Genomic DNA, 15281 nt, shown 5'->3' with positions numbered 1-15281 from the left:
TCAGGCACACTGAGATGAGGTCAGTCTCTTTTTTCCATTTTAAAATTTCAGATTGTGACTAATTTCAACTTTAAAAAAAATTCAAATTTGGGAGAAAATGGAAATTAAAAGGTTAAAAATATACATGCATTTCCCCCACCCCCTACCCATATTTCTACTAGTGGTTTGGGCATCCTCAGCAGCTGAAGTGTCCATGACTGCACTCTGTGCCACACTGCTGCTGTTGTGATAACCACTTGAGAGTAAGGCTGGTTTTCACTCAGCTTAATGAAGACAGGACATTCCTCTTGAGATGTCCTTGACTTTGGAAGTCACAACCCACACTTGGGACTCAGTCCTGAACTCAATGAGGCTATTCATGTACTTAAAAGCTTGAATGTTCTTTGGTGGTCAGGGCCTGGACTTTCAGCCCTATGCAGGATTGAGCACTTCTGATCTTTAGAGCCCATAGCAAACCCAGTCTGTTTCCCCAAGATAGCGGAGTGAGTGATGATGGAAATGAAAGGGTGGAGTTTGCTGTTGGGATTGTATATGTGGAGCATTGTCAATTCTTTATTCCTCTGCATCATTAGTTTAAATGAGGTGGGTGAGGACAAGCTCTAAGGTACATTGATATTTTCATGTGTTTTATTTTTAACATATATCAAAAGTGCCTAGAACACTGAAGAGTTATTCATTGAGGTATCATCTGAGCACCTAATTACTTAGCCAAAGTGTAGGTGAATGAACCTAGACCTTTCTTTGGGTTTCACCTCTTCCACAACATGTGACAGGAAAAAAAGTGAGAATTCTTCTCCTTCTCCTTCTCTTCCTCTTCATCCTCCTTCTTTTTCTTCCACACATACAGCTGTGGTGCTATGATTGTAATCTGTAAATTATTTGGTGGCCCATGCAGCTGCTTGACACAGTGTATTACTGTTCTAAAACATGAAAATTAAATCAATAACTAATATATCATTCAGCTAATGAGCTTGATATCCATGTGATGAAGAATTCAGTCGGAATTCAAAAATCTCTTAGAAATAGGGATGCACAATGAGAATACCCATATTTACAAGAGATAGCTATGGAGTGGCAATAAAGACATACCCAATGTCTAGCCATTCTCTTCATTTGTGATATTTGTGATTGGATAGAGCCCATAAATACCCATGCCTCTGGGCATAATATAAATTCTAACTTGTGGGTGAGTTAGGAAGAAACTTCCCCTTTGAGGAGACTATTTTGTAATCTTCCACTTTGGAGTTTATTACACTTTCATCTGAAGTGTCCAGTCCCAGCCACAGTTGAAGGATGGATGCAGAGTTAGATGGACCTTGGGTCTGATCTAATCAGGCCCTATGATCACACCACTCATATTTCATTGTTTGTTATCTCCACAGGCAGAGAGTCCGGTGCACATGGCAGATATAAACCAAACCACTGAGTTTGTCTTTGTGACAATTTCCAACCAACCCAGGCTGCAGGGATTGCTCTTTGTAGTGATTTCAATCATGTACATCACATCTCTGATGGGGAATATCCTCATGGGCATAATAGTTAGGCTCAGTCCTGCCCTTCACAGCCCCATGTACTACTTCATCTCCAATCTGTCTTTGGTTGATCTCTGTTACACCTCAGTCACCATCCCCAAGATGCTGGTGAACCTGCTTTCAGAGGATAGAACTATCTCATTCACTGGCTGTGCTGCCCAGCTGTATTTTCTTATTGCCCTGGGACCAACTGAATGCTTCCTTCTTGCTGTCATGGCTTACGACCGCTTCACAGCCATCTGCCATCCCTTGCGCTATGTCATTGTAATGAACAATCGACGGTGTGTCCAGCTAGTGACTGGCTCATGGGTCAGTGGTTTGCTGCTGTCCTTGGTGCAGACCTCACTGATAGTCACTCTGCCCTTCTGTGGGGACAGCCGGCTCAACCATTTCTTCTGTGATGTGACTCCCCTCTTAAGCCTGGCCTGCGGAGACACGTCCATGAACGAAATCGCTGTATCTGCAGCCTGTGTCTTAATTGTGCTCATCCCTTCTATGCTGATCCTTGTGTCCTACGGTAAAATTGTCTCTACCGTCCTGAAGATCACATCAGCCCAGCAGAGACGCAAAGCTTTCTCCACCTGCTCCTCCCACCTCATAGTCATCACTCTATTCTATGGCTCTGCCAGCGCCATGTATCTGCGACCCAAATCCAGCTATGCCCCTGAAAGGGATAAATTTCTGGCTCTGTTTTACTCTGTGGTGACCCCAACATTGAACCCCATCATCTACAGCATGAGAAGCAAAGATATCCATAAAGCCCTGAGGAGAATACTTCAAAATTCTTTAACCAGAAACTGCAAGCAACCAACCACTGCTTAGCTGAGACCTGATGCTGATTATTTGGGTTGAACACTGCTTTAACTTCAGTGGAGTTATACCTAAATTCCTATGAACACATTTGCACTAGGAAGTTTTACCAGTACGTTTTTTATCAGGGCCGGCTCTAGATTTTTGGCTGCTCCCCCCGACCCCAGCCCTGGGCTCCCCCCCATAACTGCATCCTCCTGCCACCCCAGCCCTGAATCACTGGTAACTCACTCCCAGGGCGGGTCATTCAGCAGGCATTTTGGATGTGCACAGAACACAGACAGGACTGGTTCCCATATGGTTACAGAACTGCAGTAAAGTGGAACTATTTTCAGCTTGTCTGATTGAATGATATCTGCATGCATATTATTAGACTGTCCTACATATATGAGGAAAAGTTGAGGTGCCTTTATTATTCTTTTATTCCACTCTTCGTTTCTATAGGGAATTTGCCAGTGCAATATCACTGTCTTTCTTTTAAACAAATAAAACTTAAAAAACAAAAAAGGCAATGGCTGTTGAAAATAGCAATTCTAGTCCTAATAACCACTGGGAAGCATTTTTTGCTCAATTTTATCCTACTTTTTCTACAGTAAGTTACAGTGGATTAGTATATATAGGAGAAATGAAGAAACAGCTGTCCAAATTGAGCTTGAGCATGCCTGAATTTTGAGGGTGTTCAAATCTAGAAGGCAGGTGCTAGATTCCCTTTCTGAATATTAGTTAAATCTGGAAAGGAAAAGTCAATTTCTGCTTCCATGGCTCAGAAGTGGAGATCCTCCCACCTGCATGGTATTGTACGAAAAGCTGCCCAGGTCCTCTAGTAGAACCTCTCCTCCCTTACTTTTCATTTTAAATTCTAGTGGGATCCACATACCTCCCTTGGTAGGCTTCAGGTAGAGAGGGGCACTGTCCATTTAGTCCCCCCAGTTCCTTCTTTGGGGGCTGCCAGGTGAGGTCACACCAGTATCCCTAATCCAGTCTGGGGATGTCTTCTGAAGGTGGTACCTGGGCCAAAGCCTTCTACTCCTTGGGAATACTTGTTCTCTGTTCTAGGGTTACCTACCATACATCCGTATTTTCACGTACATGTTCAGGTTTTGGGATTTTAAATAGCCGTCTGGGAGGAATTTGTAAAACTCTCAAAAGGTCAGGGATTTCCCTCCCAATGCATAGTGTGGCGTGGCTGACAGGGCGGCCCAGCCAGATTGAGCCACTCGCATCAGGGCGTCCAGCAGCCAGAGCACCCCCGCCTCTCCCCACAGCTTCAGCGCACCACTCTGGCGCACTCTGGGGGCACGGGGCTGCCTGCTCCGCGGGGAAGTGCAGCAATACATCTGACTCCGTGTGGAACCATACACACTGATCTGAGCGGCATGGTAAGGGGGCCAGGGGATTGGAGAAGGGACATGGGATCCCAGGGGGGCAGTCAAAAGACACGGAGCAGGAGGGTCAGATGAGTCAGGGGTTTGGGGGGTGGCCTGTCAGGGAGTGGAGGTGTGGAGAGGGGTTGGGGCAGTCAAGGGACAGGGAGCAGGGGAGTTGGATAGGTTGAGGGTTCGGGGGGGCTGTCAGGGGCAAGGGTGTGGAGGGGGAGTGGGGCAGTCAGGGGACAGGGAGTAGGGGGGTTGGATGGGGTGGACGTTCAGGGGGGCAGTCTGGGGCAGGGAGCAGTGGGGGTTTCAGAGGTTCTTGGTGGGCAGTCAGGGGATAGGCAGCAGTCGGATAGGCATGGGAGCCCAGGTGTCTGTCAGAGGGCAGACCTGTGGATAGAAGTCAGGGCAGTCAGGGGACAGGTAGGGGGATGAGATACTAGGGGATCTGTTAGGGTGGGGGGTCTCAGTAGGGGGCAGTTGGGGACAAGGAGAAGGGAGGCTTGGATGGGGGTAGGGTCTCAGGTGGGGGTTAGAGGCAGGGGTCCCAGGAAGGGGCAATCAGGGTGTTGCAGACACAGCAGTACCAGAGGCAAGCAACAGTGGTTCGTTGCCTAGAGTGCTTAAGCGCCAATAAACACACTAGGGTGGAGAAGCAAACAACCAAATTTATTTGAGCTCAAATAAGGTGCCAGGGAGAAATAACAACCTCAGATCCTGCACCCCTAAAACAAGCAGTATCTTCCTTTTATATCCCAGTTGTTTACTACAAAACTTTCTTGCTGACTAGCTGATTTCTTACTCCCCCCTCCTTTCCCATCCAGCTGCAGTATCTTCTCTCATTCAGTCTTTTGACTTCCCCCTTCCTCCCCCCTCTCCGCTGCTGAGACATGTACACAGTATCTTAAAACGGCCTTGAGCGGGCTTTAGCCGAGCTTCAGTGTATTACAGCAGAGAACTGGCTGTTACAACCAAAACTAACTGCTAACACTACATTTTTGCAGCTGTTAGTACATTAGGTTACACAAAGTGTTTAACATGGAGGTACACTGGTTCATTGAGGCCTACAACAGGAGGGCTTCATTGACACTTGTGGTCTATCACCTTTCCGAGTTACCTAGGGTTATGCCAGAGTGACACCAACAACGGGACAAGGATCAGGCGGGGTTGGATGGGTTGGGGTTTCTGTGGGGGGAAGTCAGGGGGTGGGACATGAGAGGGAGTGGATGGGGGCAGGGGTATCCTCCCCTGTGGAATGTCCTCTTTTTTGAATGTTAAAATATGGTATCCCCACTGTTCACAGTGCCACTCCCTTCGGGCAGTGAGCTCTCCATTCACAGCAAGCTGCACCACAAGGTCTCAGCCACCTCACTCCCTCCCCTCCCTTTCCTGTTAATAGCTGCCAAGAGAATGCTGGGATATGTAGTTCTTTCTCTGCTCCAGGGCTGGCTCTATAGGTAGGGAGATAGCCAAGGAACTACAGGTCTCAGGGCTCCCTGTTCATTCTTAGCTCTGATGCTGGATCCCTGTCGCCCCTGCAAACGTGCCACCCCAAGAACCTACTTGCTTTGCTGGTGCCTAGAGCCAGCCCTGGTTTTTATGAGCATACAGCTGTTGACACTGTAATGTCACTATAACACATGCACATTTGGCTGCCTCTGTTGGTGCTGCCTGCCCACTCTGAGAGGTTGCACTGGCAAAAGATACACTGCATAGCTGTGGATTGGCATCCCAGGGTGTCCTACGACACCATCCAGCACACTGCCTTGTGGGATATTTTGGAAGTGCATTGTAGGCTGTCAGTGCTCTCCCCAGGGAATTGTGGGAGGCTGGAGTTAAGTTCCCACAATTCCCTTTGCTCCATCCCATAATCATTTTTTTCAGTTTTTTTTTTAAATATCCACAGTTCATCATGCTGTTTTTCTACCTCCACGACGCTACAGGCAGAAGCACAGATACCAAACAGCTCATCAGAGCTCTCTTATCTGTTTTGTAGACAGGGTGCCTGATTCTTTTGTACTGGGGAACTTCAGCAACTACCACAGCAGCAAAAATAAGGGAACTGAAAGGGGGGAGAATAAATGAATGATGGGGGCAGAGAATGCAAAATCTCCAGGTGGCATTCACATGGGCTTCTGGGCCTGTTTAATGGGCAGTGATTGGTGGGGTGCATCGAAATGCAAAGCTGTGGTGGCCAGCAGTGGCTGCAGAAGTTTTGGATGTGGAAAGCCATGTTCCTGTAGTTGTGTGTCCAGTCTACCACAGCTCTGCAGAGCTCAGACGCCAAAATAAGGGCTGTTTGACAGCAGAGAAATGGGTACTGAGCATGCTCTGGAAGCTTGCAACCTTGGATTGCTATTGGTCAGGGGGCTACTAGTTTGGATGCTGGCAAGTCTACAGCAGGGGCTGTCATCTTCCAGATGTTCAAGGCTCTTAAGCATGTTCTGCTGCACAGGATTGTGGCACTGGGAAATAGGCAAGAAACAATAGGCAAGTTCAAAGATAGGAGCTCCCTGAATTGTGCGGGGAATAGATGGGCTTCATAGTCCAATCCCCCCACACTCCCATATACACACACACATGGCTTCTCAATACATGACCAGAAAGAAATACTTTTCCATGGTTATGCAAAATTTTTTCTACAGACAAATTTGAGTTTTCAATTCAATTCCATTTGCCATTAACGTTTTCAGTTTTTCCTCAGACATCCCAAAACTCCAAATCTGAAAATGTGTAGCTGAAACCAAAATATCTTTTTCAACTGATTTTTATTTGTTTACTTTTAAGTGTTTTGCTGAAAAACAATTATTTTTCTGGCATTTTTCAGCCAATTATTTCAAGGGAGTTTGAGAGGGAGATCCCCCGCTGAAGAAGGAGCAAGCACTAATTCTTGGGGTGAGTGGTGAGCTTGTTTGCCTATTTGTTTTTTCTTTTAGCTTGCTTAAAATTTAGAGTGTGGTCTTTTGGGTAGTTGTAGATGTTTGTGGACTGTTTGTGAGTGAGGGGCAGTGGTTGAGCAGGCCTTAGGAAAATGGCACCCTTGGAGAACTTGTATTTTGGCGTTGCTGGCCCCTGCTGCCTCCCGAGGCTCCCCCCCACCATCATCCCTGACCCTCTCTGCCTCTCCGGGATCTCCCCCCGATCACCCCTTCTCCCTGCTGCCTCCCCACATGCCTTGTTCCTAGTGACTCTACTGAGGATTAAATTTGCTTCTTTGCAGCTGGCCAACTCAACAGTTCAATCTGTGTTAAATCCTCAAAATAACACTTATGTTAGATTTAATCTTCAAAAGGAGACAAAAGTGGTGCATAGGCCTTGTGAGTTTTCTCTGGATACAGATGAATTTCACCAGCAGCTTTGCCATTTGTTTCAATGAGGGCACTGAGGGCTGAAAGTAAAGCAGCAGGAAAGGGCTCGATGAAAATGTTCAGACTTCAAAATTTCAATGACATTTCAAAATTAAGGGGAGAAAAAAATCAGATATTTTTGGTATTTTATTTTATTCATTTTTTTAAAACCAACCCTGAGCATAGTCTATGGACTTGTCTCCACTTAAAATGCTACAGTGGCAGAGCTGTGCTGCTGTAGCTGTACCATTTCAGTGTAAACACTACACTGCTGGGAAGTATTCTCCCATCCTCCTAGGTAATCCAGCTCCCCGAGTGAAGGCAACTACATCGACTGAGGAATTCTTCCATTGATCTTGTGCTGTCTATATGGTGACTGAGGCTGACTTAATAATGCTGCTCCACAGAGTGGATTTTTTACATCCCTGACCAATGTAGTGAAACCAACCTCATTCAACCTAATGGACCCACATTGCTGTAGATGCTGTCCAAAAATGAATAAAAAAACAGTCCCTGTCTCAAAGAGTTTACAGTCTTATCTGCCCCCCTTCTAATTCACGATGAAGCATATCTATTATTGATGCAGAAAGTTACTACATTTCTCTGTTTCACAGGACCTTTAATTCCTGGTTGTCAGAAGTTAATGAGACAATTGTTTCCAGCCTTTGTTTGTTTGCTTTGGTAATTAATTTATGAGTGTATGTCTGCCAGGATGCAGAGTTGTAGGTAAATGTGAAATTTGGAGAGCTATCTGAGTGTGAACAAGTATTTGCTACCTTTATTCATTGACACTGACATTTTGGGGCAATTTTTCCTAACTGTGCTAAATTTACTGGTTCTTGAGCAACATGAGAACACAGGGATTTGTCATACTGTTTCAGAGTACTGGTGCACTTAGTCTGGTGTCATCTCTCCAGCTGTGGACACCTTATTAGCATTCTATTCTGAGTTTTGTCTCTTTTGTAGCATATAATTTTTTGGTTGATTATGTCTCTCAAGACCTCTTTCACCGTCTCGTTCTTGAGGGCATAGATGAATGGGTTCAGTACAGGGGTTACCACAACTGTCAGCATGCTCACGGCTTTCTTGGTATCAGTGGAAGGGGTCTGTGAGGGTCTGACTGTCATGGAGACACCGAGTCAATGCTCTGGAACTATTCTATACAAAGCCAGTCAGGATTCTGGGGGAGCCACCTCTCTCTCTGAGCAATTGTCTCCATGGCAAGATGATTACATGGCTTTGACCTTCCTGGGTTTGACCTCGGAGCATTCAGCATCCCCTTCCACACTGTGTGCTTTATGCAGTGAGTTCGCCTGGGCAGGGCTCCTGGGGAAGGCAGAGGGCACTACACCCCAACTCCTCAGTCAGCTGTGACTCTCAGCCAGCCAGTAAAACAGAAGGTTTATTAGTTGACAGGAACATAGTATAGAACAGAGCTATGTTAGCACAGAAATCAATGACTTTCAGCCAAGTCCATATTGGGAGTCCTAGGCCAGATGCCCTGGACTCCCACTCCGCAAAAATCACACACCCAATTCCCACCACCGAAGTATTGGTGCAGTACACTGGGAAACTAATGTATGCACAGTATTAGTATAGGACAGTAAGACTCACATGTAACATAACAAGATGAATAACCCCCCACTTTGTCACATCTGAGAACAATCTGAGCGGGGCCACTTAAGTTTGTGACCTAAGGAAGTTCTGGCCGCCCTCTCTGGAACAAAGCATTGGCTATAATGTTGGCACTCCCCTTAACATGGACCACCTCCATGTCACAATCCTGAAGCTGGAGACGCCACCTCAGGAGATTGGCATTGGCCCCTTTCATCTGGTGTAGCCACATCAGGGGCAAATGGTCGGTGTACATGATGAAGCGCTGCTCAAATAGATATGGCTGCAGCTTTTTAAGGGCCCACACCATGGCCAGGCATTCCTTTTCTGTGGTCGCATAGTTCTTCTCCCAGGGCAGCAGCCTTGTGCTCAGGTACACGACGAGGTGTCTCTCCCTCTTTCCATCAACCTGCATTAGCACCACACCCAGCCCTGTGTGTGAGGTGTCAGTGAACACCGTAAAGGGCTTGTCAAAGTCCAGATTTAACAGCACCAGGTCCTTGACCAGAGCCTCCTTCAGACCACAGAGAGCCCCTGGCACTGCTTGGTCCAGACCACCTTATCTGGCTTACGCTTCTTACATAGCTCAGTGACAGCTATGGAGCTAAAGTGAGACACGAAGCTCCGGTAGTAGCCTGCCATCTCAGTGAAAGCCTGGACCTGCTTCTTAATCTGGGGAGTGGGCCCATCTCTGGTCACCTCCACCTTGTCTGGCTCTGGCTTTAGGCAGCCACTCCCCACCTTGTGGCTCAGGTATAACACCTCTGACATCCCCACCTTGCACTTGCCAGCTTTTATAGTCAGACCTGTATCCTGGAGCTAGTCCAGCATTTGTTTAACCTGGGAAACATGGTCCTGCTAGGTCTGGCAAAAAACACAGATATCATCAATATAAGCCAGGGGAAAATTCTCCATCCCCTTGAGTAATGCCCCCTTTGGCCAAAAGTTAGAACCAGGAACTTGTACAACCCCAGAGGGGTGATAAAAGCAGATTGCAGCTGGGCATCCTGATCCAAAGGTACTTGCCAGTAGCACTTGGTGAGATCCATAGTAGTGAGATGAGCCCCCTGGGCCCATCTTGTCTAGGAGCTCATCTGGTCTAGGCATGAGGTAGACATTGAACTTGGTGATGGCATTAAGCCTCCAGTAATCCACACAAAACTGGATTGACCCATCCTTCTTGGGTCACCAACACCACGTGAGAGGCCCAAGGCCTGGAGGATGGTTGGGTCACCCCTGAAGCCAGCATGTCCTTGACCTCTCTCTCCAGGTCTTGGGCTTTTATCCCAGTGACCCAGAATAGAGAGGATCTTACAGGTGGATGAACTCCTGTTTCCACCTGGTGGACAGGCAGGTTAGTGAGCCAAGGCCGGTTGGAGAATAGCTGCTGGTAGGAACCCAGCACCCCTTGGATCTTTGCCCTCTAGGCACGGTTGAGCAAGTCAGAGAGGGGAATTGATTCCAGTGAAGAGCCAACCCCTGTCTCAGGGAATAGATCTACCAGGGGATCAGCTGTCTGCTCCTCCCATTGGCCACACACGGCCACTACCAAATTCTCCTTGTCAAAGTACAGATTAATCATGTTAACATGGTACATCCGGTGGCTGTGAGCCTGGTTAGACAGTTCCACTATGTAGTTCATTCAGCTGCTTGATGACCCTAAAGGGCCCGTCTCAGGCAGCTTGTAGTTGGTTCTTTCTCACAGGAATGAGAACCATCACCTGTCAGTTGGCATAGAAGCGGGCCCATGCTGAGCGATCGTACCAGACATTCTGCTTCCCTTGAGCCCTGGCTAGATTCTCCTTGGCCAAGCCCATGAGCCTTGGCACCACGGCTGTAAATTACAACACAAATCAATAAGCAGCGCTCAATCCAGCCCTTAGGGGTCACTGAGTTCACAGGTATGTGTGACATTCTGCACTCCAGAGCAGCCCATATTTACCATGGCGATGTAATTTTTTTTGTTTTGTACAATATGTTTGGTACAAAGTATGCCTTGCTCAAATCCAAATCAGGAACCTTGGCACCATTCTAAGAAAAGATCATATTCTGGCTTCTGTTTCTCTACAGGTTTCACTGACACATTCTTGTTCCTTGCACACAGTGCACAAGCACTGTATTTAGACACTAAGAAACCCCGTGAGCTCCTCACCCCTCCAGTGGCTATGAGAGCAGAGCCTGGGATATTAAATTCACAATTAGGGTTGGTCAACGGTTATGCCCCATTTTGTAGTTGAGCATTTGATTTTTCCTTCCTCAGTGTAGTATCAGCGGGATAGCTGTGTTAGTCTGTATACACAAAAACAGTGAGGAATCCAGTGGTACCTTAAAGACAAATTTATTTGGATATAAGGTTTTATGGGTAAAAAAACACTTCTTCAAATATATGGAGTGAAAATTACAGACACAAACGTAAATATACTGGCACATGAAGAGAAAAGAGTTACCTTACAAGTGTAGAACCAGTGATGACAAGGCCAATCTTGTGAATTTTCCCTATGATAAGAGGGAGGTTTATTCCTGTTTTTTGTAACTTTAAAGTTTTGCCTAGAGGGGAATCCTCTGTGTTTTGACTTTGATTGCCCTGTTAAATTACCTTCCATCCTGATTTTACAGAGGTGCTTCTTTTAGTTTTTCTTTATAATAATCTTTTTGCTTTTAAGAACCTATTTGGTTTTTAGTGTCCTAAAAACCCAAGGGGCTGGTCTGTGCTCACTTTGTTAACCTATTTGGTTGGTATTTTATTCTCAAGCCTCCCCAGGAAAGAGGATGAAGGGACTTGGGGGGGTATTTTGGGGAACAGGAACACAAAGTGGTTCTTTTCCTTGAATCGTTGTCTAACTCACTTGGCGGTGGCAGTGATACTGTCCAAGGTCAAGAAAGAATTTGTGCCTTGGGGAAGTTTTTCACCTAAGCTAGTAGGAATAAGCCTAGGGGGTCTTTCATGCAGGTCCCCACATCTGTACCTAAAGTTCAGAGTGGGGAGAGAACCCTAGCACCTCCTGTTATTTAATCTTTTACAGCTAACTCTCCAAGGTCACTATCCACTTACTCTCTTCCACCCTCATGGTAATAATAATAATAATTGGAGATAGACCTATCTCCTAGAACTGGAAGGGTCATCAAGTCCAGCCCCCTATCTGCACTAGCAGGATCAAGTACTGATTTTTGCCCAGGTCCCTAAGAGGCCCTCTTAATGATTGAACGCATAACCCTAGGTTTAGCAGACCAATGTGCAAACCGCTGAGCTAGCCTAGCATGAAGGATCATGGCTTCAGTCCAGCCAGTACAGTATCCGCTCCCCCTGATGCACTGGATCAAGCCATTGACATATCTAATAATGATACTTAGCTTCTATGAGTTTAATCAGCAGATATTCAAGCACTTTACCAAGAATATCATTATCAACATTTTACAAATTGGGAAACTGAGGCTCAAGGAATGGAAGTTACTTGATCTAGGCCATATAGGAGGTCAATGGCAGACCCAATATTGAACAGCCAGGTGTCCTGAGATCCACTCCAATGACATAACCATTAAACCATTATAGTCTGGGGCCCCATATTTCTGCCACATCAGAATAGCTGTTTGCAGTGGTGTTGTAGCCATGTTGATTCCAAGATATTAAAGAGGTGGGTGAGGCAACAAGGTGGCTGAGACAACATCTTTTATTGGACCAACTTCTGTTGGTGAAAGAGACAAACTTTTGAGCTATACAGCCCTGATGAACAAGTCTTTCATCAACAGAAGTTGGTCCAATAAAGATATTACCTCACCCACCTTTTCTCTCTAACATCAGAATAAAGCAATCGTTCATCTATGGTTTCCCTACGTCCTGCACAGAGCTGGCTAGAACTTAGAAAGTACATTCTGCAGGAAATTCTGGCATTTCAAATTTTATCATCGTTCTAAATCAGAATGTAAGAATGGTCGCACTGGGTCATACCAATGGTCCATCTAGTCCAGTATCCTGTCTCTGACAGTCGCCAGTATCAGAAGGAATGAACAGAACAGGGCAATTTTGAGTGATCCACCCTGTCATCCAGTCCCAGGTTCTGGCAATTGGTGGTTTAGGGATACGCAGAGCATAGGGTTGCATCCCTAACGCTTTTGGCTATGCTCCATGAATTTATCTAATTATTTGTACAAGAAAATAAACAAAAAAAATAGAATATTCCAACAAATTATTTTTCAAAAATTTTGCATCAACTGAAATAATCAGTTCTGATAATATCAAAAAATTTCATTCTGATTTAGACATTTTATTTCATGCGTATTCTAATTTATAATATATGTAATATAATATTCAAGCAAAAATAATTTTGAAGTGACAAATTGAAATATTCCAATTCTGACCTTATCAAAACACTACATTTTAATTTTTTTCAACAACATTTCACTGAAATCGACACACTCCCATGGAAAATTTAGATTTAAATGAAATGCAATTTTTGCAACTGGAAAAAAAAATTGGTCGGATCGAGTCCAGTACCTCTGTTCTCTGTAGTAACAGACCAATTTTCCATCAAATCTGGAACAACCAGTTTCAGATTATTCAAATCTGACAAGGCCTAAATGTGCACATATAACAATACTATATTTTGCAGGGCTGACTCATGGAGGGATACTGACCTGAGATCTGCTTATCTCATCAATTTGTACAAAAATATTCCATTTACATTTTTCCCCAATCTCTGCACAAGTGCACAATAGTCTCTCCAGCCTGGCTTTTAGCTGGCTCTTGTTAGCAAACAGGGACTTTAAACTATGCAGGTGAAAATCATGGTTTCCTCTGCTGTGCAGGGCTTTGGTAGATCATGGCTCACAGAGCACTACTACAGACAGAATAGAAACAACTGGGACAGGACTGTAGTTCAGAATTCAGGGGCACTGGCAGAACTGAGTGTGGGGAGCCAACAACTGCAATAACAATGAGTGCTGGGGATCAGGAGTGAGGGACATATTCAGACCTGTGTAGTATAGACACAGGTCGGAATAGACTGAACTGCATGTCAGGATTAAGGGGCATGTGCAGAGCAGTGGAGGAGCAATGACACCAGGGCTCATTTAGCAGGTGACAGTACAGCATTCTTTGGGGAGGCCTCTGCAGGGGAAGTGGACACAGTTAGGTTAGCAATGAGCTGCATCAACAGAGCTCTGGTGGGAGGGGGCAGGGAGCCAAAGCCCGGGATTGGTGCGAGGGCTGAAGGTTGGGATTGAGAGTCACCAGCAGAGATGTGTGAAGTGGACGCCCAGGGCAAGATAAGAGGGGGATATGTGCAATGGCCCAGGACTTGGCTAGGCTACGCCTGCTGTGATGAGAGGCAGAGGCAAACCAACACAATGGAGATAACCCTAAATTTTTAATTTAAAAAATGGAAAACTAAGAAACATGTCAGGAACAGAATAGGAATAATATGAAGTATCATCCATTGCTTACCAAAGAAAGTAATAAACTGTAAATTACCATCACAATAAAAGACATTTTTCAACAACCTAGCCCTTCTCCCTGGTTGCAAACTTCACCCCAGCTGTTCCTCCTTTGCCTTGCGATGATCCTTTGCTTCGACACTGCAGTGACCTCACCTCTTTCCAACAGGACCACCCACAGGCGACTGCTCCTCACCTATACCTGTTCCCCAGCACCCAAACCATATCCCTACATCAAGGTCCCAATGGGCAACATCATTGCCTACGGTCATACGCTTGGTGCCTCTTTCAGCCGGGGTCCTTGCACGCAGCCCTCCAAAGACCTACATCTCCCAGCTCCTCAGCAAATCCCCTTTTTGCCAAGTATTGTCCCTTTTCATTTCCTTCTCCACCCACCTTCCCACTACCTCCTCTCCCAAACCCCTTCCTCAGCTGGGTCAGCCCTCTTGCAGCCTTGCTCTCTCTCTAGCACAGCACTCTACACTGCTGCATCACAGCTGCAGGCCCTAACAGAATCCCTGCTGCAGGTGCTGGTGCCAGGGCCAGGGTCAGGGTCATCACACATGGATCTAGAATGACTATGGGACACCAGCAGAGCTAGGGAACCTGAAATAGCCTGCAGGCCTGAGGATGGGGATTGAGGGGAATTGGCAGAACTGAACATGTGCAATGAGGAGGATGGCTCATGGCAGAGATAGCAGGGGGCTATAGGTTGAAACTGAGGCGCATTGACAGGACACTGAGTGGGGGAGCCCAGGGCTGGAACAGCAGTGAGTTTGTGAGTAGAGATTCAGGGGCATTGGCAGAGCTGAGTGGATGGGCGGGAGGAGCCCAAAGCTGTGGGTCAGGATTGAGGGACATTGGGAGAGCTGTCAGAGTGGGGAATCCAGGACTGGGGGTTGCGTATCAGGAACTGGGGGAAATCACCAAAGCTGCAAGTAGGCAAAATGATTGTAAAACACAGGCCAGCTATTTCTCTTATTGCGTTTCTTTCCTTCCTTTCCAGTTTGCCAAGAGGAGCTGTGACCGTCTGAAGGATATGCACCCTACGGAGGAAGAAGAACTATTGTAGGGGAGCATGAGACGGGCAGTGAACAAGATGCAGTGAAAGCAAAGAAAAACAGCTAACTCACAGGAAAGTTGGCTGCTTGTGCTGGGACCTGGGAGACAGTGGA

The 15281-nt window shown here is 46.2% G+C and overlaps 1 protein-coding gene across 1 annotated transcript; it reads left to right on the top strand.

Annotated features, from left to right (window-relative positions):
* Positions 1–1400: 1400 nt before the first annotated feature.
* Positions 1401–2354, top strand: LOC127030876 (olfactory receptor 2G3-like). The gene has a single exon (XM_050917579.1). It carries the CDS (start codon positions 1401–1403, stop codon positions 2352–2354), a length of 954 nt encoding a protein of 317 aa, XP_050773536.1.
* Positions 2355–15281: the final 12927 nt, after the last annotated feature.

The sequence above is a fragment of the Gopherus flavomarginatus genome, chromosome 11 (genome assembly GCF_025201925.1).
Source record: "Gopherus flavomarginatus isolate rGopFla2 chromosome 11, rGopFla2.mat.asm, whole genome shotgun sequence".
NCBI classification, from domain to species: domain Eukaryota; kingdom Metazoa; phylum Chordata; order Testudines; family Testudinidae; genus Gopherus; species Gopherus flavomarginatus.
Note: the sequence above shows the minus strand (reverse complement) of the source record. Positions and strands in the feature narration are given on the sequence as shown.

What these genes read in the sequence shown, in the direction of transcription:
- LOC127030876 (XM_050917579.1), top strand. Translation starts at nt 1,401, where the DNA reads ATGGCAGATATAAACCAAACCACTGAGTTTGTCTTTGTGACAATTTCC.